Genomic DNA, 26,735 nt, shown 5'->3' with positions numbered 1-26,735 from the left:
ATAAGGTCGTAAATTTTTATATGCTTATTTAAACTACAATATTATAAAGAGTTTAAAGATGCGGGAAGCATTCACTTTGTCCAAATTCATTGTGGTTTATTCATATTCTTTCTCGCATTTATTGAAATTGGACTTTTTCATAAATTTAGAAAGAATAATAGTTGGAATCTAATTTATTTGCAAAGAATAGGTCGTCCTTCTTAAAAGAAACTGGAATTTCATTGACTGAAAACTTTAACATCACCATCTGCTACAATAAATTGAATTAGAACTTCTCTTGCACTAGTTTTCCTATAAAATTTTATAAAATGGGATGAACTAACCCATGAGGAAATAAAATTCATTATCGTTTTAATTATATTCTCGGTATATAATAATTTTGCTGTAATATTATTTTCTTATTATGTAATATGAATGTAAATCCTTATAGAGAATATTAAAATTAAAATGCTACATCAATAACTATTTGATTTTGGACTGAATCACTTATTTAAAAGAATCTAATTTAAGTTCTGGAGAATGTGTTTTTAGAAATATCGTAGCTTACATCGTAATTATTAAAATCAGTGGAAATTTGAATTTAATTCAATCTTAGTACAAAACTTCCAGTATTCTTTTTTTTTTTAAATAAGGAAATGTTAATAATAATATCGACAACTTCAAACCAAGCGTTTTTAATTATATAAAATTTTATTAAGCATTTCAATAAAAATTATGAATAATTTTCAAATTTTCAAATTCACCTTTATTTTAATTATTATTTACATAAATTTTTAAAAACATTATTTTGTACTTTGAGATCCACAAACCCGCATGCTTGTGCTTAATTTGAGAAAACAAATACCAACTAAAAATCACCTGTTCTACTTAATCATGAAGCTCACCTTTCAAATCCCTTATTTTAAATTATTACTTGTAAACTATTTAAATTTTTAAATGTTTCTTTAAAGAAAGAACATTTCCAATAAAATTCATTCCGCTTATAAGGAGTGCATATACGAACATCCAATGTACACATATACGAATAAATGTTTGCATACATGTGTACACTTTTATAAATTTGTTTTAGTATTTTGGTCGGGGTCAATTGGAATACCAATTTTAATAGCTTCATTTTATAAAGACATAAATTTTCTGAAAGGGAAAATTTTCTTTTTCCTTTTTTGGCCATTCAGTTTTCTTTTCTTTCTCTTTTTTGTTTTTTTTTTATTTTTTTTACCGCGCAACGTATTATTAGAGAACAGTTCAATTGGAAAGTAATTTTTTATATTAAAAAGTTTTCGGTTTTGTTCTTTTTATTTTTTTTCTTGTTTTTTTCTTTTCTCGGCTACCCTCTTTCATTTTTTGATTTATTTAATGTAAATTTTATGATTAAAAAAAATAAGAAAGAAAAAAAAACAATAAAATTTTCTTTGCAAAGGAAAATTTATGTATTGGAAATTTTCAAATCAATGAAATACGAATTACTATGAGAACTGGAACAGGAATGAGGGAGAATGAACGTGTAAGAAAATTAGAGAGAAAGAAAAGTTGATGAGGGTAATAATTCTGTTGAAAAGTGAAGTTTTATTATTGCAAATTTTTTTTCCTAGCTTTGAAAAGAATTAAAACTTTGAAAATGAAAATCAAAGTCTAGAAAAAAAAGTTCTATTGTACACACGGTAATAAACCAGGAAAAAAAAAATTAAATTTAGAATTTTGAAAAAAGAATGGCCTTTTTCAAAACAGAGAAGGAAAATTAAGCATATAAAATTATTTTACCGGTGTTAAAATGACTTTTTTTTCTTAATTTAAAAAAAAATTTGAATTTAAGACATTTATTATTAGACAATTTATTTTATTCAATAAAGCACCATTAAATATATTGGCACAAAAATTTCTTTAGAACCAAAATGTTTTCAGTTCAATATTTGGCAGGTTTTAAATTTCAACTCTATTGAAATTTTTTCTGTTTAATTCGAAGACTTTAATAATAAGAGATGAAAATAATTTTAACTCACAATTCATAAAATAAATTATTATTTTTAGTTGACTAGAAAATTATTTGCAATAGCTTCTAGCCCCTTATGTTCTAGTAAAAACAATTTTAATTTTTATTCGTAATTTTCGGAAAATCAGTTGTATTTGACTTCCTGATAATTGTGATATTTTACTAGAAATTTGGATATTCCGCTTATGCGTAGATTGTAATAATAATTAAGTATTACACTTTTTACAAAAAAATTCCGTTTATTTCACCATGAAATACAATATTTTAATCAGTCACAAAGCATTCTGCTCAACGTTGTAAATTAAACTTAAGTGGTTGTCTTTTTAAAGGATTCCGGAACTGAAAACTCAATCAATCAAATGAGTGAAACAAATTTCTAAACTATAGACGTTTAAAACCTCTTATCTGTAATTTAAGCCCCAAATTCTGCCGTCATTTTTATAATTGGTTTTCCCAAAATTTCAAAAATTCTAAATAGAATTTAACTAAAATTTTCTCTTTATTTATCAAGTTATATCTGCTTTTCAGTTTGATCCAAACTGCAATTGGAAACAGCTATACTTTCAGTTTTAATTTATAAAAATGCCTTTGAACTTCAATATAATTACAATTGAATTAATTATAAATGAAACTGTCGAGTTCAGATTAAGACTTGCCCACTGAGTGACGAAAAATTAATATTTTCAAACTTAAAGGTACTGTTGTATCTGAAATTTTCTAAAAATCACAAAAAAAATTTTGTATTTTCATATAAGATCGACAGTATTGCCAGAAATCGGTATTCTCAAGCGTAATTTAGTTTAACAGTGAATGGTATTCTAAAATCTTGTATTCATTTGCAATATAATTTTTTATGCATTTCAAAGAATTTTGGCTGAGTCTAAAATACTATGTTAAGACAATCTTTTCACTTTAAGTAATTTTTGAAAAATTTAATAATAATTATTTACAATTGATTTCTTATAACTAGAATTATAACAAGTTCTGTTGTAGCATGTAGTATTACAGTTTACTTGGTGTAAAAGTACATTTGCACTAAATTCCTTTTATGTTATCGCGGTATAATTTATTGTTTTTCAATATCAAATTTAATTTTTTATTATTTTTGGTTCAGTACTGTTTAAACCCTATTTCGTTCAAACTTTAGCAATTATCGACTCAATAACAACTTTTTCCTTATTGAATTTTTTAGTTTTTTTCAAAACGTGTCATTTGTTTGCCAATATACGCTTATACATATACAATCTTTATTAAATTTTTTTATTAAACATTTAATAAAATTTTAAAAATATTTTGTCCCCATACCATTATTAAAATAGTTAATATCATTTTCATCTAATTTCTTAACAAAATTCTAAAATAAAAATCTGCTTTTTTTTCTTTTCATTTAAAAAAAAAAAACTCAGTCATTAAATTCCCTCACACTATTATTCTTATAAAATTAACAATAGAAGAAAAAATCACCGGTTAAGTTTCCAACTTACCCCATCATTTTATTATTATCTTAAAAAGGGATTTCGTCAATTGAATTTCTCAATCATTTACCAACTTTAAAGAACGTTTAAAGAAATTAAGGAATAGAAATCCTTAAAAACGTGACTTTTATATAAGTTTTAAATTTAGCTATATACAAAATAATAGTATAACAATATACTTTTGCTAATAAATTAAATATAGATGAGTATATGTGCTGTATAATATACGATATTCGATTAAATATTTACCGGTCTTCTAACTTCTTCCCTTTCTTAAACAAAAGAAAACAACCTTATATTTTCTAATATAACCAATTTAGTTACCCTAAATTTTCTAAATGTTATACGGAATTAGAAGTGAGAAGGGAAAGTGAATTGAATTTTTTCCTTTTTTGAAAAAAAATGAATGAAATAACAACAAAAAAAAAACAAAGAAAACAAGGAAAATTTTTGCCCTTAAGAAGAAGGGAATTAAATGCCACAAAAATGATAACAAAAAAAAAACCCAAGAGAATTTTTTAAAGTATTTAAAATCATGAGAGACATACGAAATGAAAATCAGAAACAACAGGAAAATAATAAAAAGGAAAAGTAACCATCTATTCTAACCTTTGAATTCAATTCTATGGCTGCAATGAGCTCTGAAAATGAAAAAAAAGTTTTTTTTCATTGTTAAATTTTATTCCTTTCATTTTTCTGATTTTTAACCCAATTAGTTTGCACAGAAAGTAGAAATGAATGAAAAATTGTTTTGTCCCACTTACCTTCCATTCATTTCAGGACCAAAATTTAATTCATATCCTAGGTATATTAACTTTGTTATAATGTTAAGCCAAGCTACATGCTTAATCTAACCATTCAAGTGCAAAACGTTTACGTGAAAACCATTTACGTGAATTTCTTATCTTAAAAAAAAGAGTTAAAAAAATCAAATTGGGCATTGTCCCAGAATATCGTTCACCTGACCATTTCATGTCAATTATGACAATGCAAATTTTGAAGCTGTGTTAAATGCGTTAACTAAAATGCGAAAGTCACATACGATTAAGGTCTTATTTTCATTGCTCAAGTCACTTTTAACATTAATTTTTTTTATCAGGTTTTTTAATCTGAATTTGGGGCTATAAAATATGTCTATCACTTAGTTAAAAAAATTCAGATTAACACTGTAATTATTTTCTTGATTAAGTTAAAAAAATTTGTTCCAAAAATAGCTTCCAATTGGTCAAATTTTCGATCGCAGTATGTTTATTTAAATAATAATTTGATCAAAGCTTACGAGAGGCATACCTCTCCCTTTGATTGAGCAAAACATTGTAATTATTCGAGTTAAATTACTAGATGGTAAATCAGGGAATTGTAAAATAATAATGCAACAATTTTTTGCAAAGTAGATCTAGACAATTTTGCTCATTGCCACAAATATGTTGTCATTATACTTAAAAACAAATTGTTTTTGAATAATAAAAAATGAAGTAGGAAGTATTGGACAAATATTACATAGTTTAATAATAAAATTTCTACTAACTCCAAATTTTACAATTTATTTCTTTGAAACGAGCAGCTCCTTCAGTTAGTATTTATCACTCCATACCGTGTCAACGGCTAATTTTGGATTGGAATCAAAAGCTGGTGAAATTGATGGTCTATTAACCATTTCAAACGCATTTATAATTTTCCTTACGCTAGCGAATAATTTCCACCAAAAATCTTTGGTTTTTGTACCATTTACTTTTGTGAAATAAAAAAAGTTATTTTAAGAGGATACTAATAGCTCTATAGGACTTAGAATTTTGGTAAATATACGCAAGAACACCACATAGGTGGACCATATAGAACTGCTTCCCTGTGTGATATTCTTGAAAAAATCGTAAGTATTATACATGAAAAATATTTCTATTTTTATTTTCATTGTTTGCATTCTAAAAGTAATAATAATTTTTATGTCCTTGTATCCTTTTGTTTCTAGGTTTTTTTCTATTATTCAATTTTTTTCCCATATATTACAAAACATATTACAATTCAAGTTGTTTTAAGGACCTTTGCTTTTCTATTCAAAAATAAAATTCAGTCAAAGAACAAAATAACTGTTATAATTTTTTTTGTTTTTTTTTAAATTGTAAATGAAAAATTAAAAAAAAATATTTAAATAAAAATGTTATTGCAAAATGTCGTCCCCACTTGTTTAAAAAAAAAGTCGTTTGATGAAAAAAACTGAAGAATTATGAATGAAGCTGCAACTAAAACGGACATTGTATTTCATCTTTTTCCATACTTTTTTGTTGAATTAAATCAAAATGCGATCATGGAACTGAGAAGATTTTAATTATCTCATTCACTTTACCTAAAAAACAACGCATTTTGTTGAAAATCTGAAATGAAGAAAATTAAAATATGGTATGATAGGTTTAGTTGACATCAACAATCATGAGAACTACAAAGGGCCACAAGTATTTTTAAGCCATAGATGATAGTTTTGTTTTAAGAATACGATTTCAACAGTTCAGTAGAATACGATTTCAAATTATTTGTTCACTAGATAATTACTTTGAATGCTTTTATTAACAAATTGCCGTTATAGCCATTGGCCTAAACGGAATTACGGCAGTTTAATGATATTGCTTAATCAATTTGAAATAGCAAATTAAGATTTTATGAATCTATAGTTAAAATTTATTGTATGAAAACAACACTCATGTAGAGCAATTTTGAAAACCTATCTATTATAATTGACTTTAGCTGCCATACAAAAACAGAAAGAAGCTACAAAGTATTGAATGTGAATACGAAAACCAAATAAGTTTCACTTTTCGGAGAATGCTAGTAAAAAATTTGAGAGGGTGCAAAACGAATTAGACTCGTTTTGTATCTCTCTTTTACCCATATACCTTTTATCTAGATTCATCTGTATTTAAATATTCTATCCTACTTAATTGTTTAACGAACTGATTTCTGTGTACAATACCTTTAAATTCATATGGTTAAAAATACCATGACAAGTTAAATTCCAATTAAATAAATTTGAATTTCAAAAGATTTGTTCAAGTGCTCTTGATACTATTTGAATTCTTGTTTTGTTTCTAAATTAATAGAAACTTCAACATCAAAGTTTGGATTGAAAATTTAAAATTTGCCTTACGTTTCATAAAAAGCGTAACAGGAAAACTTTTTTCTTTGTAAACAAATCCTGTAACTAGCAAAAGAAGAAAGGCAAAAAACAAGACCTTCAAATCGACTGAACTCGAATTATGCAGTAAACTCTTACTTTATATGTTTTGTTGAGAATACTTTGTTCCTGGGTACTAATATTTAATTCTGCGGAAGTTTGCCAAAACTCGATGTCCACAGAAATAAAATTTTTGATTCACTAATGAGAAGTCAAAATTTTAAAACAAAGAAACACACAAAAAATTCCATTAGTTTACCAGTCTTTTTAGTTTTTACAACAATTAGTTCACAAAATCTTATCAATCCTGTAGTGCTTGAAGTTTTTTACGTTATTTGATTTGCCTTATGAGTCAATGTGTGCTTTTTTTCAGTTTTGTGATTTTGTCACATGTCAATTTCATTTTAAAAAAGTTTAATGTCAAATGCATTAGACAACAGGAAATTTGTTTTAAAAATTAAAACATCAAAATGAAGTTGACTGTCAATATTAAAAATTTTATCACGTAAAACGTTTGAGTAACTGCAAGTGCGTTAAAGACGAAAAATCTGATTATCTAACACAATTACGCGTAATAATTAAAAATTTTTTTACTTTTTGTATAATGTGATGAAAAAAATACAAGAAGTGTAATGAGAACCGTTAATATTTCCGTTTTAATTTTTCGCAAACTTCTTATAATAGAACACACCCTCACCTTGTCCTTAGCTTCATTAAGAAAAGAAAAAACATTGAGAGAATTGTTTTTTTTTTTTCTTTTTTTTTTAATTTTATTATTTTCTGTAACTTTGTCTTTCAACAAATCTAAAAGGTAAATGAAGACACAAGAAGCACGCGTTTTTTTATTCAAGTTTTTCTAACATTTTTTTTATATTCTTGGAGCGTTGCTTCATTTTTTGTGATTATGTAACTTTGTAACTGTATCTACGTATATAATGAACATTTTTATTATTATGATTATTTCAAGGATACGAATCTATAATAAGTATCAAGAACATTAACAAAAACACAAAAAAAAAATGTACCATTGTGAGGCACAAAAAAAAAAGGATGAATTTTTCCTTTCTTCTTAGTTTTCGTATTTCGACATGGTTATAAGCAAAAGTGGGTTCATTAAAGTTGTCAGGTGCAGATGGTTAACATAATAAAATTGTTTTTGCCTTTATTCATTGCTTTTGTTATTTTTTTCTTCTTGCTTTTTATTTTATTGAAGTTATTTTTTTCTTTTCTGTCCTCAATTTTTTTTTTTGTTCGTGTAATGTACGATACTTTAGAGATATTTTGTACATTTGCTGATACATTTATATGCTTATTCTAATTATGGTATAATTTCATAGGATTAATTTGGGGTGACCGGATCCTACTAATATTATTTTAATATTTTTTCAACTACCGTCATTTCACAAATTTCAAAGTTATTTAGAGTAATGTCATAACATAAGAGTTATGACATTAGCTTCAGGAAATTTTAAATTTTTAGGTAAATAAATTAGTGCATTAGTCCTGCTTGTCACATTGATAAAAGCAGCTTAAAACATAATTTTATGTAAAATTTTTAAAGTAGTACAACGAGATTTAGCTGATGCTAACTAACTACAATGATGATTTTCCATAAAAGAAATTTAAGCTAAAAAAGAGCATTGTTAAATGTATTCAAATGTGAGAACTGTTCTTTTTATGCAATACATACGTTACTGGATGGAATAATACGGACAATGAATTGAAAGTTTTAAATTTTAAAAAAAGTAATTGAATTAAATTAAATAAGATGTTTTAAAACTAATTGAAAAAAATAAGGCGTTCATTCATAAATTGAATTTCAAAAGATCGTTACATATCCAGAAACATCTAGTAGTGAATAACATACTAGTCATTTTAGAGACCAACTTTAAATATTTTGTTACAATTTTAATTAGCCTTGAAAGTTTCAGCAGTTTTAACAATATAGGGGTCTCCTTTTCGCGTAGAAGTATGCACTAAATTGTGTAGTATTTGAACGGCATAAAAACTATCACTTCTTTTCGTCAGAAAGCATAAACCAATTAGTTGGGACAAATGAATTTGCTATAATTGTACACATTCTCCGTAGATACATTTAAATGTCTCATATACGTTACCTATACTCGTAATTTAAGAATAAGAAAATTTCAATTAATCATTCTGTTACAGTCGAAATAAATAAGGAACTATCCAGACGAAGTATTTTTTAGAAATTTGAACATAGGGTAAAACTAAATTTAAAGTTTTTTGTTAAATTTATAGTTAGTTGTTTTAATCTATTAGTGGGAATTCAGCAAAATCACACTATCTATATTATATTAAGTCTATTAGAACTTGCTACGTATGCACTATGGTTCCTCAAACCTTACTATTCTTTCATAATATTTAACGTCTTAGCTGAAGGGAATTCTAATTTTAAAATTATTATTTGGTAAGCCTCTTAATTAAGCTGACATATTGATGTTATAAACATTTACATACATCTACATATACATATACGTACGTATATAAACATTTAGATTTTGTTTTCTTCTAAAAGTTAGTAGGTACTTAACTATACTCCTTGACTTGTAAATGTTTAAAGTGTGTAATACTTAAGAGAGTTAAAAAGTTTTGCTGCAAACATTTTCTTTATTTTTTTTTACTGTTATGTTTCTTATTTCAATTTTTTTTTTGAATATTTTAATTTTTTCGTTTACTTTATTTTTTTTCACCCAACAATTATAAAGACATAGAATTATGTGGAAAAAGAAAAACATTTATGGTGTGGTGAGTTAAGTTCAGTTTTTTTTTCCTCATCTTATACAACTCTACTGAGTGTTGTTATTATATAATGTACAAAAAAAAAAAACGAAAATAAGAAAACTGGTTTATTTATTTACGTAACTACATGCAGATATGTACGTAGGTACGCGTGCTTAACTACCATATACAACAAATAACAAAAAATCTGATGTGGTCAGCACATAACCGACCGCAATGTGTATTGTCTAGTTAAGTGAAAGTGTTGCAGAATATTATAAAAATGTCTGTTAAATACTTCTTTCCAATTTTTAGGACATTAGTAAGCTTATAGTTAGCATACCTAGAAAAATGTAAATTTGGCTCTTAGTAGAGTTTCGCTTTGTGCTACCCGAATTCCCTGAAATGCTCGCCAGTTAGTTTCGGTAACAACCAGAACACAAATATCAAATTTCAAGAAACTCCATCAATTCGTTCCGTAGATATGGTGAAAAATGTAAAATCGGCCCGCAGATCAGTTTTCGAGCCCTGATCTTTCCAAAAAATTTACATGTTCATTGTTTTAATACAAGGAATTCAAATATTAAATGTCAATGAAATCGGTTGATTATTTCTCTTTATATACACAAAAGTTTATGTTTGGCCCGTAGTAAACGTCTAGTTGCCGATGCCTGATCTTTCCAAAAAATTTACATGTTCATTGTTTTAATACGAGGAGCTCAAATATTAAATTTCAATGAAATCGGTTGATTATTTCTCTTTATATACACAAAAATGTATATTTGGCCCGTAGTAAACGTCCAGTTGCCGATACCTGATTTGTTCCAAAAGCTAGGAATTTTCACGGACGGTCAAATAAAGCTCATATATGAAATTTCAAGTAAATCGGTTGAATATTTTCTTCAAAATGGTGAAAAATGTAAAATCGGCCCGCAAATCTTTTTTCGAGCCCTGATCTTTCCAAAAAATTTATATGTTCATAGTTTTCATACGAGGAATTTCTGTATTAAATTTCAATGAAATCGGTTGATTATTTCTCTTTATATACACAAAAATGTATATTTGGCCCGTAGTAAACGTCCAGTTGCTGACGCCTGATTTCTTCCAAAAGTTAGGAAGTTTCATCGTCGGTAGAGCAAAACTTATATATGAAATTTCAAGTAAATCGGTTGAATATGTTCTTCAATATGCTCAAAAATGCAAAACAGGCCCGCTAAAAAGTGCAGTTCCCGAGGCCTGATATATACCAAAAGTTGATCGATCCGTGCCATGGTGGAAATAAACTTACATATAAAATTTCATCAAAATCGGTTCAGCCGAACTTGAGATACACGCGTGCACACACAGACCGACAGACGGACAGACCGACAGACCGACAGACCGACAGACCGACAGACCGACAGACCGACAGACCGACAGACCGACAGGTTGCTAAAAATAGTTTATTTACACTTCCCTACTATGGAGAAGTACGTTTCCACCGAAAACTCGATATGCAAAATTTGTTGCCATCACATAACCTACCTATTGTTTACACAATACGGTCGGTAAAAATAGATAGAAAGAAAAAATATCCTTTCTTTAAATCCTTTATGAAAATATAAAATGTAAAAAAAAATTGTAAAATATAAAAATAAAAAAAAATGAATAAAGGTAAGAAAATTTTGCAGCAAAAAAAAAAATTACAATTTTGTACATTGAAAGAATATTGTTGTGGAGAATTGCTTGCAACGCTGGGTAAATTTGTTAAATTGTACTAAATCTTTAGTGGTATTTAAAAAATAAGAAAAAAAAACGGTAAAATGAAATCACAAGGCATTCACGATAATAAGATATAAAACGCGCGTCTAATGCGCTTTCACTTACGTGTAATATAAAAAAATTATTTTCACATGAACATCTTTTATACGTGTACAAGAGGAATAAAAATTTTTATGTACTTCAAAACTACATAATAATATATTGTAAATATATTTTATGCATAGGTACACATACATATTCATTACATACTTACATTCCCATTTAGGGAAAAATAGCTTATATAATGTTGGAATCATTAAAATTTTAATATTTGAATGTAATAAACCGCAAGTAAAACGTTAGAGTACATAACTTTTCAGATATACGTAAGTATATAATTATACAAGTACTACTGATACTGCGATACAAGTATACTGTTAAAATGCACTATAGTAAATATAAAAAATGCACCAATATTTTTATTTAAAAGTAAATTTCATATTTCAACTTATAACTGAACTTGTAACCATACACTTTATATTCACATTGAAGAAAGTATAACAACTTAAAATAATTAAATTTACCATGCAGATAAGGTAAATTTATGTATACATGTGCATATTCGTATGATCTAATTTCTAGGACGCATAAAGTTGAATTTGAAAATTATGAGTTTATTAAAATTCAGTGTTTTTTCAAATAATGTGCTATTTTTTCTCAGAAATCTAAACAAACTAACAACATACCGCAGTTCCCATAAATATTTTTGGTTCTCATTCAAAAGTGTAAAATTCAGCAAAATTTGTTGTTTGAAAAACGTTTAATGTTATTGATTGAAATTATTGTGACATTTTTTTTAAAAAAGGAGACTTTGGTTTTCAATTTTTTAAATATTGTGTTAGAAGAAATCGGAAATTTCTTTAATATTATGTCAAATCGGGGCAGTCATATAGATAACCAATATTTCTTTCCCAATGCTTATTTTACTGCTGAAGTCCTGATTTTTTTGCAAAAACTGTTTAAGTCCTATTTTGTGCTCAATTTTTCCTTTTTAAAATTATAAAATGTGCTTTGAATAAGCTCTTACAATAGAAAAAGTAAAAACGAAAAAGTATTCTGTAGTATGAACGAGACAAATATTATTCTGTGATCCGTGCTAGATTTAGAACAATGTGCTAGATTTGAAAACAATGTATTTTAAGAAAAAGGGTTTAAAACCCCAAAATTATGTTTCCTAAAGCTTAAATTAGAGTTTTATTATTTTTTCTTATTAACTATTAATCTATTTATTATTGTTAATTAGCTATTTATTTTGTAGCGACACAAAGAAAAAAAAATTAAGCCGGTGAAACACCCTGTATGTAATTATGTACTACTTGTATTTGTATTATGGTTTGAATGCATGTACGTATGTGTGTTCGTCACCTAACACCCACATTTTAATTTGATATGAAATGCAGTTTTTCGAGAATTGATTCTTAAATGTACCTGTATTGTGTAACATAAAATTCTTCTTGTATTTTCCAAGATAATTTCAGCATTCATTAGTTTTTGAATAGGCAAGGTATAACAGGGTTTTTAATTTAAAAGAATAAAATCATATAAATGTAATAAATTATAATTGTTATAATAACTAGGAAGGAAGTAAAACAAAAAAATCAAATAAATTGTTTCAATGAAATAAAATAAAAATTATAGATGCCAACAACGACCACAATTTTCTTCAAATTCAAAAAAATGTATAGAACGTAGGTTACGAAATTAGTTATTTGATGCTTTACGGTACCTTCATAATAGATTTTCTATTTATAAACTTGTTAGCAATTCGTAATGCCTTGGAAATTATCTCTTAAAGTCGCCGAATCGGCATTTGCATTAAAATTAATAAAGAATATGCATATGTAGATTACAGTATAAAGCAACGTGTAGAACAATTTACCAGCAATTTCTTCATACCTGTATAGCTCAATTGGTACAGCGTCCGGCTAGAAAGCAGTTTGTCACTGGTTCGAGTCCAATTCGAGGAGAAAAATTTTTGAATAAAGTTTATTGACCTAACTCGTTCCTTTGATTACGTCATCAATCGGTTTTGCAGTTGTATGAAGAAAATATTTTCATTATAAGGAACTACACGTTGTATTACTTAATTATTAATGCCTGCATATGCATTACAAAAGGTGTATTCAATAGCAATTAGGAAAATACATTAGATTGTATTTATTCATAATGGTTTAGACGGCAAACCCTAATATTTATTATAATTTAAAATAGGCAAATGATAAAATATAATTTCGCTTAAAAGAGAATGAATAAAATATTATTCAATTTTCCTGTAAATAAATTTTTTTTTTGTGTAAATTTCGATTACACAATACAATTTCCGAAGAAAATGTAATATTGTTGTCTAGTCAACTTGAATTATTCATAATCGAATGAGAAAGTATAAGAAATTTGAAATTCACATTTTCTATTCTCGTGAATTTTTATTAAAGAAGAGAAAAATAAAAGTCAAAAGAAAGTTATTTAATAACAAAATTTGAATAAATTTACGTAAGGATTTTGCAAAACGAAAAAAAAAATAATATTTTAGTAAACATTTTTGATTTAGATTTTTTGTTTTTCCATTTACAAACGAAATACTTATAACATGAATCCATTTATTAATCGTACAGAGTCATACCTTTTTTTCTCTAGGATAATAGTGAAATTCAAAAGATTTCTTATTAGAAATGAATATAATTTATGATATTCAATCAAAAACGTTTTAAAAGTAGTTTTGTAACAAAAATTTTTTTTGTGTTGTACAACATTATACACAATAAATATTAATAAAAATATTATAATACAAAATGTTTATTTACAAACGTTATAATGGCATGCAATACAACTACATCCATAAATTCCTGTCACATTATCATAATAATTCCTTCTAAATTTATATTCAAGTAATAAATCATAAAAATAGTGTATTTATTATGCGATGATGAAATGAGCATCCTTATATAAAGAAGCACAAAATATAGTTGAAGTTGAAGATTATTCAAAAATTATTAAAAGTCATTGTTATTTTGATGAAAAGTTCATTAATCAGAAAACGTTATAATGTCACTGCGTGCGTATGTATGTTGATTTAAAAATTGCTTCCTAAGGATATTGTTTTTTCTAGCTATCTATTTTGCAAGTCACTTTTTATCAGAAAACTAAGTTATTTTTAGAAAAAGAGATTTAGAAAGAGATTTTTTTGATTTAAACTCATTTAAAGATTTTGATTTTAGAGTAAACTAGAAGTCATTACATTATATAGTATGACTATTAAGCCAATTCAAATTGCATGCCGCTACTATTCTGACCACCTCATCCACAATTTCCAGAACATAATCGAATATTGAATCAATATCTCCCGAATTCATCTTTTAAAATTTATTGAAAATTCTAATATTAATTGTATGAAATTTTCGTGATCTGATACAAACAAAATATACTATTGCTTTTTTGTACTATTGCTTATATTGCGGATATAGTTTCTTTCTCTTAAAATAGAATATGAAAAGTCTTATTCATTTGCTTCAATATTTGAATTTTTTTTATGTCATTTCACTAAAAGCTAGTCATGACGATAGAATTTAATATTTTTAAAAAAAGTTTCATTTCGGCACGGCATTTCAATGGATTGTTCTCAGACAAAAATGCAGTTGCAGCTTTTTACATTTTCTTGTGTTAATAAGATTTACAGTTTCTCGTGATGTACCCAATTTTGTTACAATGAAAATTATCACTACAACTATTGAAAATTGTTCAAAATAGAAAGAATTACTAGCGCGGGTCTTTGCTGTTAGAAACCTATTGTTGAATATTAATCCATTATGAGCTAATTTATATTGATTTTTTTAAAACATTCATGCTCACGTATTTTTTTCAAAACCTTTTCACCTTTTTTTTAAATATTTGAAAATTAACCTTGGTTATAGCAGTTTAAACTAGTTATTATAAAAAAGCAATCATAAAAAAAGCGATTTTTTATATTATTATATTTATTAAATTTTTTGTTAAAAGTAACATTGAATTTAATATTCTGCTCATATACTTATTATTATTCTATATTACTCTTTTGTTATTACTCTATTTATTCTATATCACTTTGGCCCAGCTATTTCAAAGGATGGTTTTACTATTCGTTAGTGCCAACACTTCCTTTCTTAGTACAGTCTTTGATATTTTATCAAGTAAGAATTTCAAGTATTAGGGAAAATATCTTTAAATTGAAACGATAAACTTAGGTCAGCCAGTTATATTGTAAAAATTTTAATCTCTTTAAATTATGAAATAGGAAAAATCTTCGAGTCAAAATACAATATCAATGAATTTAATTAGTAATTTTTATTTATTTCAATAAATTTCATATTTTTCAAAACATCTTCACCAGAGCTATGTCACCGAAAAACATATTATTTTCAAACTATAAACTTGGTTTTCACTATTTTTTTTTCATAAATCGAGGGTAAGAAAGCAAAGAGTATAATAACCTTTAATTTTTAGCCGAAATTTTAAGCTCTCGCGGACCATCTAATAAAGTTTAGCATGGCAAGAAAATAGTATTTGTAGCAATAACTTTTCAAAATTATTTAATAACGTAGCACGATGATCAAAATCTTAATACCAAGTTTAAATTTGTTAAATTTCTTTATCTGAATTTAATTGACTTTATTTTAATTTTACCAGACTTAATTTACTTTGACTATGAAATAAAATTGACAATAATTTTTTTGAAAAACATTTATTCAACTTTTAATTTTTAAATTTTTCCATTTTGTTTTAATTCTTGCCGCCTAAAAAAATTGTTTTCCTTGCAATTTTACATTCATCTTAATAAAATTCACAACATTATATTGGAAGTTATTTTTGATTTTTGTTTTTTAATAAAACGTGATAGTTAAGACATCAGTTACTTGATAGACGTCAAAGAATTCAACACGAATATTATGAAGAGAAGAAAAAATTCCACTTTAAAGCTTTGTACTGCTGATAGAGAACATTATTTACTCTCATTGCTGTTTAAGTTTACTCTTTTACAGCTGCTAAGTGTATTAACGCAAATAGAGCAGTTACTTCGCTTGTTTTCTGTTTTTTTTTTGGAAACCATTTAACTTTTCATATTTCATTATTTTGCACTTTGATGAAGTTAAGGGAAAAAAAAAAATTTATTTTTTATTCTATTTTTCTTTTTAATTCCAATTTTGCCGTTGTTTGTTGATTTTTTCTCATTCTGTTTTTCTACTTTTTTTTGTTTTTTAAGAAAATTTTTTTAAGAAAAATTTCACTTTTTATCGTGTATTTGTGATTTTTCGTTCGCTTCCAGAAAGAAATTAATATTTATGCATATTCCAGTCTAAAGAGGATCAAAGTGTATGTGTATATGTCTTGGATGCTGTTAGCATAAGATGAAAATTGAAGTGAAACAAGGGGGTATAAAAAAGCAAACCATTGCTTTTTCTTCTTCTATTTTACATTTTAATAACAAAAACATGAAATAAATATTAAAAGTCAAGTTGACATCATACGCCTTCATAATAAATCATCATCTTATTATTTGACAGGAAACATTAAAATAGAAAGCAATAATCTGATATTAAAAAAAAAAACTGAAACTCAAAGAGAAAGAGAAATTTCATAAAAGGATGCTGAAAGATATGACGTCGAACGACAACGTGTGTGTATGCGTGCATGTGTACTTTGCTACTGGTTCGCTGTTGTTTTACAATTTTTTTTTTTGCTTTGTTGTTCTATTTTATTATTGTTGTTGTCATTATTCTTTTATAAAATAACCATCCTCTATTTTCTTATAATTTTTCATTTTTATTATTTGTCCCTTATTTTAACTCAAGGATAGCATTATGTGTTTATATTAAATATCATTATAAATATGGTGACGGAATTTAAGGATATTTTGACAACCTTTCTATTTCTATTGGAAATTTACAATATTTTTTTTTGTTTTGGTGTTGTTTTTGGAGTTTTGTGATTTTATTGTTAAATTTTATTGTTAAATTATTGGTATATGACGTATGTATGTATGTAATAAAGTAGATTGGATACTGACTCTTAAGTTTTGTAAGGATCAATAGGAATGTTAAAAAATAAGCAAATATCAAAGCATGAAAACATTTTTTTATTTTTATATTGGCTATTTGGAATATACACGATGTTGAAAGTTTTTAATCATTTAGCTTATTGTTGTTATTCATCCTTACCATATGTCACTTAATAAATTTCTATTGAAAATATGAAATAAATTTTTTTTTCCCTCTTTACTACTTTACCACCCCATACAGAATTTTTTATTATAATAAGAGAGTGGAAAACATTCCTACACTATAATAATAATGACATTTAAAAAAATTGAGAGAAAAAAAAAACAAATTTGAAAGAGATTTGGTCCAATGTATTGAAAGGAGGGGGAGTAAAAAGTATAGAAAAAAAATGTTGGGAAGGATTAAAACAATTGACAAGTCATTGCAATCTATGATAAAACGATAATGGGAAAATGTAGGAAAATAGGACAAAAATGATTTATGATTTTTTATAAAACACCATGATAGGTAGCTAGCTATATATTCGTATACGTATAATAAAATTTGTATATGTATATTAATCTTTGAAAAATTATTAAAATGTCAGAAAATTTTTATTGTTGTAGTGAAATTTTATTCAACTTCTTTCGAAATATTGACATTTTATTTTTTATTATAATGCTAAAATTAATTATCTTTATTTTTTTAAAAGGGTTAAATGGAACAATAATAACAATAGCCTTAAAGCACTATTTTGTGAAGCTCCAACTTTTCATATATTTTACATAATAACCGCTTATAAAATGGAACGAGACCGCATTTTATTTTAAACTGTTATACAGCCCAAAATTCTGGCTTCAAAATTAATGAGATGAAATAAAAATTCTTAGTTTTGCAAAGTTGCCTTTAGTTTAAAACAATTTTTAAAATAAAAGTTTTGTAAAAATTTCGATATTCTTTAAGAGAATCCCGTTAAAATATTTTAGCAGCTTATATTCAGTAGAACAAAAATTTACTTGGCCGCGTCATTGTTCGAGTAAGAACAGACTCAAATGCATCTGATTATGAATGCATTTCTTATGCTTCCATATATTTGTCAAGACTTGTTAAAAAAAAAATGAATTAAACACAATTGTTAATTTGACATTTGGTACTAATCCAATTTTTATGATGGAATGTAAATATTATGTGAAAGTTGGTCAGTCACAATCAACTTTTTTTGCTGACAAATATACATACATACAGATAATATTATATATAGATTAATTTTAGTTAAGAGACAAAATTTTTAAAAAATTCAATATCTTTAAATATGGCAAAATTTAATTATTTTTTTCTTGTTTTTTTTTATTTTAGCTGATGGTAACTGGTTTATTTATAGTAAGTTTCGCAAGAAGAAAATTTCGTTACAGTTGCTTGGTAAGTAAACAATAATTTTATTAAAAATTAGAAAGAATATAGTTTTAAATGTTTTTTTTTGGTTTATTATTGGTAGAATTACAAAATATATTCATTTGAAATGCGTGAATTCCAACAAAATTCCATCATTCTGCGGTTATACTTCACATAAGAATTATATGGAAGAGCGTTGGCCTACCCATAATGTTATTTTCGAAAGAAATGCATAATATTTAGCCTATATTGAAGAAAAATTATTGATTCTGCAAATTTAACGTGATTCGTGAGGTTTCAGTTTAATATTCCCAATAACCATGGCTTTTTTAACTGATATATCTACGACTCATCCACTGATTTGATAATTGATTCAGAATAATCTTCATACCAATATTTTTAATATATTAATATTTTCTTCCTGTTTCACATTCCTGATAATCCTACGGCCTAACTTGTGATCGTACATAGAACATATTAAAGATGTTTTTTTCTAAAACCCGTTATCGGAACTTCTTGAAACGAGTTCTCATTTTTTTTTTGTGACGGAATGATCGGTTTATCGATCGATAGATAGAGGAATGGTTATAGATTACTTGCATTTCATTTCATAAAGAAAGTGATTTTTTCGAAATTTCAATTAAACAATTGTTTTATAACTCACAAAGCTTTAAAAAATTCAAAATTGCACTAAAATTACAATAAAGGTCGTGCTTAGTATGGTAATTTTACAGAAAAATAATAAATTTTAACAGGGCGATTTGAAAATTTAAAAGACATCAATTTTAACTTGATTTCGGAATTTCCAATTTTTTTATTAATATTATTTGTATTATACATGCTTATACACATACAGTCACATTTCTTACAGTTCCATTGTTCTGTACACTTCTATTAAGAATGCTTGAAAGTATTTCACAATAAAATAAATGTTCAAGTTTTGCTTTTTTCCGGAAAGAATAAGTTGAATTTTTTCCAAAAAAATTTTGTGTCACAATAAAAGTCTCTTCTGCATGAATGCGCATATTTGAGATATTTGGAAAAATCTAAAAATAGACTTGTCTTTTTTTTCTTTTGGTTCTTCTTACACAAAATATGATAAAATATAGTGATGTCGACAGCACATAAATACATACAAGGTTTAGTTAAAAGTTACAAGGCCAAAACTATATTTTATACTTTGTAAATACAAGTAAAGGAAAGAAAATTTTTGGTTTAGGACTCGGTTCAGCATTTTCCTTTTTTTCTTTTTTTTTTCTTTTCCTTTGTCATTAAGTTTCCATTTTTTTTGTAAACTTGTATCTGTATTGTATCTTGCTTTTATTTATGTGACTATATTATAATATGTGAATAAATGTCGAAAAAATTATCAAGTAAGTGAAGTAAAAATTTCCAAATAAAAAGACCTATGTAAAAATAACAGAAAATTTTATGTATAAATAAGAGAGCATATATTTTGTATACGCAAAAATGTGTGTACGCAATCCTGTATTACTCATACATATGCAATCTTTAACTTAAATGTTTTCTTATAATTAGCAATAATTGAATTTGAAGGGCTAAATGAAAGCTGGCAAGAATTTCTAAACCACTAAAAATTGAAATTTATATAAAGAAGTAAGAAAAAGACCTGAATTGTGTACAAAAGACAAAAATGTGTACAACCTCAATAGACCACTATAATATATATGGAGAATTTACACATGAAATATGCAATATTTTGATGTGTAAATAACGGGATATTTAAAAATATTTGGTAAAGTGCAACCATATTTGAATTTAACAAAAAAATCTTAAATATTTCCATGTAATGAATAAAATTTATAATTGCATACTTTTAGAAGATCTTACACAGTCTAATATGAATATAGCATAAAAAAAAGTTTTTTTTTCTGTTTAAATGTTTAAATGATTTTTTAAACAGTTCGAACATAGATTTACTGTAGCTAAAGATTGTTTATTATGTTCAGTTGATGGTACATTAGTTCAGAAAACTGTTATTTCCCAATATAAGTATTAGCTTTTTTACAAGCCAATTATTTGTGCAGGCCAATAAACTTATGTACTGATATGACGTATAATCGTAATTTGTCATAAACCTCAATTTGATTACCTATTTTGTGATTTGTGAGTTTTTGAAAACTTATTTTAAAATATTAAAACATCTGCATATAACACTATACAATGTACTTAAACTGCAGTCGTAGCAGGGTCTGCATTCTGAATATTTAAAGAAAATAGAGAAAAACTATATCTCTAGACGAGTTCAGTTATATTAAATAATAATTTAAGACTAAAAGCCGATTTATAGAACTAAAATCTACCTTGCAGCGCATTTTACTCAAAACAGGAATTTTGGAAATTGCTCTAGTATACAGATGGCAGTTGACAATATCTTAGTGTGCGTCTAATATTTCTTAGAAAGTAATTAATCTTTCAAGTATTTAATTATGTTAAGAGTAGAAAAATTCAAAAATTTTCCAAAAATTCATTTACAGTTGAAATGATTAAATGTGTCCGAATATGAAAATACCCAGAAGCGCTACCAAAAACTCAACTCCTTCTAAATTTAAAATTTAGAATCATTGAATCACAAAAAAAATTCTTTCTTTTCTTCTATCTAAAATTTTATAATTCTTTTGTTAAAAGTTATTCAACCAAAGATGTTCTCAAGCAATACAAAAAAATTACTCTATTCTTTTTTGCTTCTGTTATTCTTACGAAAAAGAAAAAAACCTCAGAATTTCGACATCAGCTGGACAAAAATGTAGCAAAAAGGGGTCTATAAATTTTACTTAAGTCAGCACATTCAGCACACATTTAAAATTAATTTTTGTTTCCATTTCATCTAACACAATGAATCCTTCCAATGCGCATACAGAATAAAGTTTTATCGGTTTTTTTTTAATTTTATATCCTTTCAAGTATATTTTACAAATACTCTTGAAAGAATTCCTTAATTTTTGATGATTCTTCCATATTATATTTTATCATTTTAACAAGGTCAAATGTTACGATTTCTTGTTCACAAATCTAAAAAAAAAACTCTTCTTATTTCGTTTTAGATCTATTTTTCTGGTGTTACGAGTGCAACATCTGCTTTAATTTGTGCCGCAGTAACTGTCACCACAAAAGTTTTACATATGAGCAGATTACAAGATTTGAATTTGAATTGTGAATATAAAATAACAACAAGAATTTGTACATGTTATTCAGATTTCGAAGATGGACCAGATGAAGGTAAATTTAAATTATTTTTTTATTAGTAGAAGTAAAAAAATGTTTAGTTTTTAAAGTAAAAAAATTAAATTATTGGAATTAAAAAGAAACAAAATTGGGTGAAACTAAAGGTTTTTAATGTAGAACTTTTTCCTTCAAAAAATGAAAATAGCGCTTTTAAAACCAATCTTGCTACGTACTCCATTACGAAAATTACTTTCACTCATATAAAAATTGCATACCTTTAGATGAGAATTGTATCAATTCTTTAAAATAAAATGAAAAAAAATTGAAGCTGTTAGTTGCGTGAGTTTAAAAAGTAATTACATTTTTTAATGGCAATAACTACTGATAGCATCCTGTATTTATAAAAATTTGAAAAAACTTCTAGCTCCGAAAATATAAAGTGGAAAAAATTCAAATTTTAGAAATTTGAGAATATAAAGTGCAAAATTGGAGTGGACATAGAAAGAATTTTTTTTCTAAGGAAAAGAACTATTTATTTACTAATGAGTACTTACAGTCACTACTTTTCTGCGTTCGCATAATTGCGTACACATAAAAAATGTTTGTGGTTTTGCACAATTATTACTTAAAAAATGGCATTTTTAAAACTTTGATCGCAGAAGAAAAATTCTATCTCCCACACTCTAAAATAATAACCATAATTTTAACCACAGATAAGTAAAAATTTTCTCTATGGGAGTTGGAAAAGTGCAAAAAATTAAACAAAAAAGATTAGCCTTATAAGTTAGTTTTCAATCAATGGTTTGTGTGGGGGAATTTTTTTTCTTTCTTAGAAAATAAGAAAAAATATTTATGAATGGTTTCGAACAAATATGTACTAGCAATTGAATAGTGCGAACAAGTTCAGAAATGTGTTACTACTCTCAACGCTCATTATTTAAATCAGTAGTGAAAGAAACCATGATTATGTGTTTTTGTGTTTTGACCTTTGGAATTTCTCTTAAAACTGAAAATCTACGTAATTTTCTGCCTTTTAAATTAATTTCTTTTTAAAATTTTTTTATTATTACAGCAAGAAAACTTTTATTTAATGCTGCCACAGATTGTCGTGTGGCGCAAGGTGATCTCTATTCATGTTTACAAGCAATATTTGGCCTATCTATTGCAGGAGTTTTAGTTGCTGTTTTTAGTTGTATGCTCTCATATTTACTGTACAGGTAAGCTAATGTATAGTTTAATCTAACTTATAGTTTTTCGAAAATATAGAATAAATATTTCCTAAACTAACCTCGTAGAAATTTTAATGCTCATATAAAGAACTGCTCAGACTAGTTTGCATATTTTTCGCAATACTTTTTGGAATTGTGATAAAAAATTAAATTGTTTATCAAATACAAGTTTGTTTAGTGTGTTTGGTTTATGGTAGATGTAAAACGGATTTCCTCAAAAATTAGTTTTCTTTAAATTGTTGAATTACCTTAAAAGCATTTAGCTCCAATTACTGTGTAGACTCATTTACAAAATGCAACAAATTAATAACACTTTATCACTGCAATACTCAGGATTGCGTATAATGAGGAAAAATTCGCAAAATTTTCAGGATTTAAATAAATTTTTTCCTAAACGTTTCTAGTTATATAACCTTTGTATATTATTTTGCTTGATCTTAATTACGTAATAAACATTTTCAAGCTATGAATGTGATTATATTTTTTCAACATATTAACAGATATAAATTTGCAACAATGTATTTTTTTTATAAAACCCTTGCATGTTTACTGTTATTTTATAACATAATTTTTATTCAGAAATGTACTAATGGCTTTTTTTGTGTGTATTTCTTCTCTTTTTCATCTTGTTTAATGCATTCAGTCACGAACGCAAGAAAATGTATTGGGAACAATTGGATATGCGATGTCGTTTATTGCATGCAAGTCATTTTACTGGTGGTATTGGTCAACCACCATTACCATTGCCAGCATCTATAATTACAAATGATTCGCATGGGAATACAACACCTTGCATTGGATGCTGTGAACAATGTCACGCAACAACACAACAAGCTGCAAATTCTAATAGCATTTCTGGTTATCCTTATGCTCCTTTAGAATTTCCATGGAATGATTATACAAATTGTGCTAGCAGTAAATTTTTGACAATCGCTGGAAATAATAATCTTCATAATCATAATTTTCATAATCATCATCATCATCATAATCATCATAATTTTCATCATCATTTTGGAAATTTTTTTAATTCAAATTTTTGTACACCAAATCAAATAATGACAACGGCCAGATTGAATGAAACAATCGAAAATAATTCTGAAAATGTAATAACAACAGAAACATCTGCTATATCTTCTTTATGTTCTAACAATATTAATAATAATAATAATAATATAATTAATAATACGATAACAGGATCTGATGAATGTGGAACTAATAATAATAACAATAATATTAGCAATAACAGGAATAGTGATTGTAATATAGTCGCAAATTTATCAACAACAGAACAGTCATCATCTATATCAAATGGTATTATTAATGATAATAATCATAATAATGGCAGTAGAGGATGGAGATGGCCAAGAATGCCATGGCAAAGAAATTTTGATTTTAATTTATTTCAACAAGCACTTCTATCTCGACCAGGAAGCTTTAATCCAGGATTAGATTTTAATAATTGGCCAGGATTTTTACATAACTCAAATCCAACATCAACTATACAATATCCATCAACAAATTATATTAATGGTTATCCAATAGGTATATGGGGACCACCACCACCACCATATAGTGATCCAAATAGTCCGAATTGGAGAATTGGTAACAGTTGCAATAATGAAACAAATGATGATAGTAATGATAATCAATGTAATGACACAAATACTTTAAGAACAAATTCTGATAATGGTAATTTATATTCTAGTCAATTGAATTATATTGACTTACGACCACCGGAATATAGTGCTGAACCATTATCAATAGTATCACCATCGACGAATTATAGTGAGAGCAATAGTAATTGTAATAACGAAATAGAAAGTGAAATATCACAAGGTACAAAATAATATTTTGTATCTTCACAATTTTAGTTATATTTTCAAATTTGTATATGTGTAATAATATAAACCTTTAAAATACATACACATATAAATGTATAAAGTTAAGAAATAAAAAAAAAAGAAAAATCATATTTTATAGAAGAGGATTAAGTATTTATTATTTGAAAAAAAAAAAAATAATAATAATAAAAAAAAAATCAGAATTGTGATCTTAGGTTATAGATGACTAATTTAAGAATACCAGGTAGTGGAAAATATCATTTCCAGGTGGTTTAAAATATTCTTTTAATTTTTTTTTTTTGGGTCTTCTTGTTTCTTATATTTTGTACATTATCGATAATACAAATATGAAAAGTCGGTGCACATATTATCATTCTATAGAATAGAGATACAAGTTAATCATTTCTATATAATTGTATATCTTTCTGTAAGTATGTGAGATGCAAAGTATACGGAAGGAATACTTTCAACTTTTCACGATGCGTGAGTCATTAAGAAATTAGCATAATGGCCTTGTAAAAATTATAAACACTTATTCAGAATTCCATATTATTTTCCTGTTCGGTTGTTACCGAAACATTCATTTCAAGACGGAATTGGCTTAATCATTAATATAACGTTTTCCCAATACAAACATTTATTCTGCTTATGCAACACACCTCAAAATTTTTAATCTCAACAATAATCATGTATGGTACCTCAGGTTCTAAACTGGATAATTTTTAAATCTTATACTTGAGAGAATAACTTATTCTACTACCTTAGAACAGAGAAAGTTAGTTCTGGAATCGTAATAAGAATCATCCAAAATTGGAGTACTTGAAGTACCTCTACAATAATATCAACTTAGCACAAAATAAGATTGACCTGTGAATAATGGGATTTGTCCGTGAATAATGCTTAAAGATATAGTTCCAGACCATTTTTTTATTTTGCGAATAATAAAATGAATAAAAATTGCTTTATTTTGGAATAGTTAACAACTTTTAATCATTTTAACTTTTGGGCGGGCAACTCATATTTTGTATATCAGGTGTACATTTTATATCTTGTATAAATGTCTTATAGACCTAATAGGTAAAGAAATGTAAGACTTGAACTGAACATTTCAAATATAAATATGAAAATTAGATAAACATTGTAAAAATAAAAAAAATAAAAAAATCAGAAAAAAATTGTATAAACAAAGAAATGCAAAAATAATAAAAAGTTATAAAAAAAAATAAAAGTAAATGTAATGTGAAACCCGAAAATTTTAATTTTTATAAAAAAGAAAAATGAAAATTCTTAGATTATTTAAGTAAATATGTATAAAGTATATATATAAATTCATAAGTATATATATATAATTATAGAGGGGAACAAAAGATTGATGGGGTTATCTCTGTACACGTTTAGGAGTCTATAAAATTAATTCAAAATCAATTTAGTTGTGTAAGATCCTAGGAAATAAAGTATTTTTACTTGAAAAAATAAAAAGTTTTCAGCTTGTTTTATTTTAAAAGGCACATTTTGAAAGACGATTTCGAACCCAAACCTAACAAATTTAATTGTTGAAAGTGTAGAATCAGAAATTATATTTTAAGTTCACATTGGATTCTGATTGAAAGCTAACAAATTCGTTGACAAGACGTTAGCTGTGAAAAATCAATGCAATAATTATGTATTTAGGGTTAGTAAGAAGCCATTTTGGGTTCGTATGCCACTGAAATTCATTTCTCTTTTGAGCTTATTATTACAATCATTAAGTTGATTACATAATTAAGAAGTAATAAAGTTGAGTCAAACCAATGGTTTGTATTGTAGCACTTTTCCCTTCAAGAAGTGAAAATTCTGCTTTTAAATACAGTCTATGTATAGCTATCACACTATTAAAATTATTTTCATTCATATACAGAACTATTTC

General features: G+C 26.2%; 1 protein-coding gene across 2 annotated transcripts in view; it reads left to right on the top strand.

Moving 5' to 3' along the window:
• The window catches only part of LOC129610219 (transcription factor mef2A-like), a 91,054-nt gene extending 64,744 nt beyond the window's left edge, over window positions 1–26,310 (top strand). For both annotated transcript variants that reach the window (XM_055522695.1, XM_055522693.1), the window contains 4 exons: window positions 18,538–18,600; window positions 21,639–21,813; window positions 22,832–22,976; window positions 23,632–26,310. In XM_055522695.1, coding sequence (XP_055378670.1) covers window positions 18,538–18,600; window positions 21,639–21,813; window positions 22,832–22,976; window positions 23,632–24,835 — 1,587 coding nt within the window. In that variant the 3' untranslated portion in view covers window positions 24,836–26,310. The remainder of the gene's footprint in view (window positions 1–18,537; window positions 18,601–21,638; window positions 21,814–22,831; window positions 22,977–23,631) is intronic.
• Window positions 26,311–26,735: the final 425 nt, after the last annotated feature.

The sequence above is a fragment of the Condylostylus longicornis genome, unplaced genomic scaffold (assembly GCF_029603195.1).
Source record: "Condylostylus longicornis isolate FDR11 unplaced genomic scaffold, ASM2960319v2 ptg000044l, whole genome shotgun sequence".
In the NCBI taxonomy this organism is placed as follows: Eukaryota; Metazoa; Arthropoda; class Insecta; order Diptera; family Dolichopodidae; genus Condylostylus; species Condylostylus longicornis.
Note: the sequence above shows the minus strand (reverse complement) of the source record. Positions and strands in the feature narration are given on the sequence as shown.